The sequence below is a fragment of the Apis dorsata genome, unplaced genomic scaffold (assembly GCF_000469605.1).
Source record: "Apis dorsata unplaced genomic scaffold, Apis dorsata 1.3 scaffold_1058, whole genome shotgun sequence".
Lineage (NCBI taxonomy): Eukaryota > Metazoa > Arthropoda > Insecta > Hymenoptera > Apidae > Apis > Apis dorsata.
Genome location: NW_006264156.1, coordinates 153,673 through 159,655, shown reverse-complemented (window position 1 = coordinate 159,655; position 5,983 = coordinate 153,673). Strand labels below are relative to the sequence as shown.

The following is a 5,983-nucleotide window of genomic DNA, read 5'->3' as shown; positions in this document are numbered from 1 at the left end:
TATTTTCATATTGCATATATTTTATTAATTCCAAAGAATTCTTTAATTGAAATCCAATTTCGGCTGATTATATAATTAATACATCTGGATCTCCTATTTGGAAGTCATATTAATTTCAATAACGCAATACTAATTTCAATACTAAAAATTGCAGTATGTTAAAAAAAAAATGCTGAAAGAGGGTTTAAAAATTTAAAGATTTATAGCATTCATCAAAAGAAACCAAAAAATATCTAATTAATATAAATTTTGCAATGAATCTTTTTGATATAAAATTATTATTAACATAAACATTCGATGTCATAAATGAATTTTTTTTTGCAATATATTGAATATAAATAAAGAAATTGATCTTCATTTATATATTAAATATAAATGAAGAAATTAACTCAGGATTTGTACCACAATTATAATATTATTGATTAATTAAGTGATTAATTCTATTAATAATTATCTATTAATAATCTATTAATAAATCTATTGATAATTAATGGAGATTATTTTACACAAATATGAAAACTATTGGCAAAATTATAAACGAAATATGTATTTGTTATTATTTGTTACTTTCGAATAATAAGTAGACGTGAATTGATCCAACAATAACGGTTTTCAATAGTAAATAAACACTAAAAATTTTCACTTCGTTTACGTGTATAGATTGATATTTTTTTATTTAAATTTTATTTAATTCAATTTTAATTATTGTATCTATGAATTTAAATTTATTTGCATTTTTTAATACTATTTTTTATATTTTTTTAATTTTATATTTCTTTTTTTAATATTATTCTGCAACATATTTGAAATTCTAAAAATTCTAAAGTTTATTTATCAAATTTTTCTATTTTTAAATGATTCGTATAGTATAGCTAGTACTATTTTTATTATTTTATTTGGTATTTAAACGTATTCATTTCATTAAATTATTATGAAAAAAATAAAATATTTTCTAATTATTCAAAAGATATATATACAAAATTATTTCAAATAATATAACTTTTTAATTTATTTTCTTCTATTTTTGTCAATAAATTTTATAATTATATGAATATATTTTTCTTAGAAAAGTGTTTTTTCTTAATAGAATAAATATTTATTTATATTATTATTATATATACTTGATTTATGAATAGTAATACGTAAAATATTACAAATAGTAATGATAAATAATATATTGTCTCATTTTATTATGTTCGTTTTGTTCGTCAAATAATATCTGATATACACAAATTTGATAAACTGTTTAACAAATAATCTTATTTAAAAAAAAAAATTTTTTTCACATTATTTAATTAAATCCAATTCATTTTTATTGATTAAAAGTCCTTATTTTTTTTTCTTTTTTTTTCTATCATTTTAAAAATATAATTCATATGATTACATGCTCTATATTTCATTACATTTAATGATAGTGAACATAATTTGTAAATATTATCTTGTAAAAATTATCTCTCTCGTATCCACACATGAAAAGCGATCGATAAATTTATTAAATAAAATTAAGGAAAATATTTGTTACATTATTTTTATGCTTTTTTGCTTGACAAAATGAACAACAAGAAAGGGAATAGATTTAGGAACTGACACATAATCAATAATTCTTTGGTTCATTTGGAAATTTTTAAATGGTAATGGTTATCAAAATATTTATTGTTTCTATAAATAATTTTCCAAATAATAAATAGTACATACAAATTTTTGTAAATAATGAGTTCTGAACTCATCATCATCATCAAATTTATTTAATAAATTATTATTTAATATTATTATTAAAAATGTATTGCAATTAAGTAATGCATATTTCAAGCTATTTCAAGAAATTTTGCGTTCGAATTTATCCATTTTTTTGTTTCTTTTGTTTTCTATTTTTGATTTTATTTTCTTCTTTCTTTATAATGTAAAAAAAAAAAAAATTAAAGAAAAATAAATAAATAAATAATTATATTTTAATTGATTTCTATTTAATTAATTATAAATGAAATCATAGAAGTGAATCTAAAGTGAATCCAAAAGCAACTGAAGACAATTTTTGTTTTTATTCGTTATTTTTAAATATTTTCATTTTTATGCATTTTATGCATAAAGATAAATGCAATTTTATCTTTAATTTTGATTTTTCATATTTTACTGACAATGTTTTTGAAATTGTATGCGTTTTCACGTATTTTATTTCAGTATTTCATTACGAAAATCTATTGTAAATTTTCTCTGAATTTTGTTCCTAACTTTGTCATGATAAAAAGTTTGATTTGTTCATGATAAAAAGTTTTTCTCATTATGAGAAAATTATCTTTGTTATTTATATTTTAATTTATTTTATTTATATATTTCATATGAAAAACATATTAATATGTATGTAATAATTATAATATCATTGTTTAAATTATTTTCATTTTTTTATTATTATTATTTATTATATTATTATTTATCATTTATTTATTATTTTTATTTATATTTTTTTATATTCAATTTTTTAAATTTTTTATTTTAATGTTTTCTTATTTCATTGTTTATATTCACAGATAGATATTTTTCCTATTTTCTTGAAAATTTTCAGAATTTTAATTTTTCTTTTAGATAATTTTACGATTCCACATGAGACATCATTCTTATATTTTAATTTCAAAAATTATTCTATTTCAGCAACTATTATAATTATATATATAATGTTATTTATCTTTAATCAATTCTAATCTAAAGTGTTATATGTATAAGAGGAATCGGTAATTAGAAGCAAACAACGAATATCATTATTTTTATTACGTTTCTCTATTTTAAACTTTCCATTTATAATATATTATTAACTGAAGTTTTAGAATTTGTTACTTTAGAATTTGAAATATTGAAGAATCAATGTTTTATCTAATGTTTTAAATTATTTATTATAATTCAACAAAAGATACGAATCTATAAAATTATTTTTACAGTTAATAATCACTCTTTCAGATGGAATATGGGATCTGGAGTTTTCACGCCGCGGGTGAACTTTGGGGTGATCCGCGTCTCACCCGAAGGCATCCGATTCTACCATCAAGTGCAACACAGTTACTGCCGAGATCCGCATTCGCCTTGAATGGCTTCCATCGACCAAATATGGTGTCATTACCATTGACTTCCGTTGGGCTACCATATGGACCTATGGAACTCGTTACAAAACGGAATAGTGAACGGGATGTGAAGAACGAAGAGAGAAAAAAGGAGAAACAAGATGACAACGAAGAAAACATCGAACGAGCCAACGAAAATGATAATCAGGTTTGAATTTGGTGAAAGATTTATTTTTTATATAAATAGATTCAATAAGATCATGTATTCATGGTAGACTTGGATTTAATCAACTATATTTTAATCATTATTATAATTGATTACTATACTAAGGAAATAATCGTAATAATCATAATCATTAATTAAATAATTATTGTAATGATGTATAATATCTAATCATTGATCAATAATTTTTAATTACTTATCATATATGATGCATATTGAAATATATAAAGAAAATGTTGTGTATAGAATATTCTACAGATAATGATATAAAAAAGAGTCTACATGAAAAAATAAATTGAAAATATAGAATACAATTTCTTCATTTGAATTTTTATTTTAGAATAAATCAAATGAAAATGAAAATTTTATAAATATAACTGTGATTAAATTCTTGATTAGATATGAAATTATTGATATTCTACACGTAAAAACACTACAATAATAATGAATATAAATATGAAAGATACATAATTTTTCTTCGACAAAATATTTAAAATTTATATAGCTACATATAGAACATTAATTTATATAATTAATGTTAAAAGAAAATTATATTTACATATTAAAATAAACAAATAATTTCCTGTGTTCCAAAATTATATAAATAATAAACATATATTTTTTAAAAACTATAAATAATATTGTTATTAAAAAATTAAATAAATTATTGATTTAATCATAATTAAAATTATAATCATCTTATAATTGATTATTAACCTAATCAATGAATGAATTGAGTTTGAATTAATTATTATAATTACTTCTCTTAATTATTATTTATTGATTATTTAATTATTTTTTAATAATAAAATCAATTATATTATTTATATTTATTAAATATATTATATTTAATAATTATTTAATAATCAGTAACATAATCAAAACATATTTTTACATTAATTATAATTTTTTTTTATTAATTAGTTTATTATCAAATCTGATCCATAGAAAGATTCCATAAATTTTTGTGGATAGCTAAAATTACGAATAATAAAGAATGTTATGTACATAATATTTATACTTAATAATAACAAATAATATACAATTTAAATACATAACAAAAAAAAATATTAATGTATAATTAGAATATCCCAATAAAAATAATATATATGCGCTATTATTTATATAACATCAAATTTTCTGTTTAATAATAAAAATATTTCAGCTCTATTTAGTCTTTTATAAGATTTTAGATATTTCCGTTAAATTAATAAATTTTTTTTAAATTTTTCAATATCATTATGACTATATAACATAACTATATATTATATATTATATAGTATATATTATATATATAATATATATTAAATATAATATATAGTTATGTATTATTTATTTATCTATAGAATTTTTTTTATATTTAAAATAATATTAGAAGTTTGAGTATTTAGTAATAGGTTAAAATGAAATTTCTTATAAGTCTCAAATATTGTATTTAATATTTCAAATACAGAGATACATATATTTAAAATTATATTTAAAATTATCTATATAAGATCATATCTAATTGAATATTTGAATATCATATTTCTATATCTAACACACATCTTACTTTTATTCTATAATGTTTTTTTTATATAATATTTATTTTTAAAACGTAAAATTTTAATTGAAAAAGAAGAATAATAGCGTGATCAAAACTTTAATTTATAAAATTAAAAGTTTAATTAATGTAAACAAGTATTTTAATTCTAGTATTTTCTTTATGTCATTTTTCATATTAATTTTGAAGAATTGTATATTTATATAGATATACATATATTATATATGATATAAAGATAAATAGAAAAAATATAGAAATAAGTAGAGAATTTTAGAATATTTTATTACGATTTAATCATAAAATTATTATATTGAGTGTTATTTGTGCTTATGAGATTATTTATATACTTTCTTTTAAATTAAATTAATTTAAATTAATTCTTATTTTTTTCATTAAGTCTAAATTAATTTCTCATTAAGAACTTAAAAAAGTTAAAAATAAATATTAATAATATCTTTTTTTATATGAAATACTTTATTATATTAAAATATTTATTTCTCGATGATTCTTATTTGATATTAATTTTTAGTGCGTCATTAGTGAAATTATCACTTTCTTATTTATTATTATTATAATTTTTATTATTTTGTTATAATTTTTCTCAAAACGAAAATATTAATTTTTTAATTTATTAATTTTAATAACAAATTATTATAATATTTTTTTTAAATTAAATAACTAAAAATAATAAATAATAAATAATGAAACAAATAATAAATAGTTAGAATTATCATGCATTCAAGCTATTAAATCGAATAATTTATAATTTAATAATTATAATTTTTAATTTAATAATCAAATCTCATGTATTTTTTTTATGAAATAAATTTAAAAAAATTTTTTTTATTATTCTTTATATCTATTATTTTTTATTATTAATGTCTGATTTCTCATTATACTTATGACTCGTTTCTAAAATAGACATTCAATCATTTATTCACCATAAAAATTTTAAAATTATCACGAAGGTATTTAGAGAAAGTATATTTATATATATAATTTATATAGAATCGCTTTATTTAAACATATCTGTTTCTTTAAATAATTTTATTCTTTCGAAAAAAAGTAAATATGAGTTTATCTCAATGAAAACATTGTTTATACATTTTCATGAATATTATAGAAAATCATTAATGAAAATGAATGTTATCTAAAATGTTATCTAAA

The 5,983-nt window shown here is 17.3% G+C and overlaps 1 protein-coding gene across 2 annotated transcripts in view; it reads left to right on the top strand.

Annotated features, from left to right (window-relative positions):
- Positions 1-2,921: 2,921 nt before the first annotated feature.
- The window catches only part of LOC102676986 (zinc finger protein 354C-like), an 11,340-nt gene continuing 8,278 nt past the window's right edge, over positions 2,922-5,983 (top strand). For both annotated transcript variants that reach the window (XM_006624457.2, XM_031514569.1), the window contains exon 1: positions 2,922-3,258. In XM_006624457.2, coding sequence (XP_006624520.2) covers positions 2,950-3,258 — 309 coding nt within the window. In that variant the 5' untranslated portion in view covers positions 2,922-2,949. The remainder of the gene's footprint in view (positions 3,259-5,983) is intronic.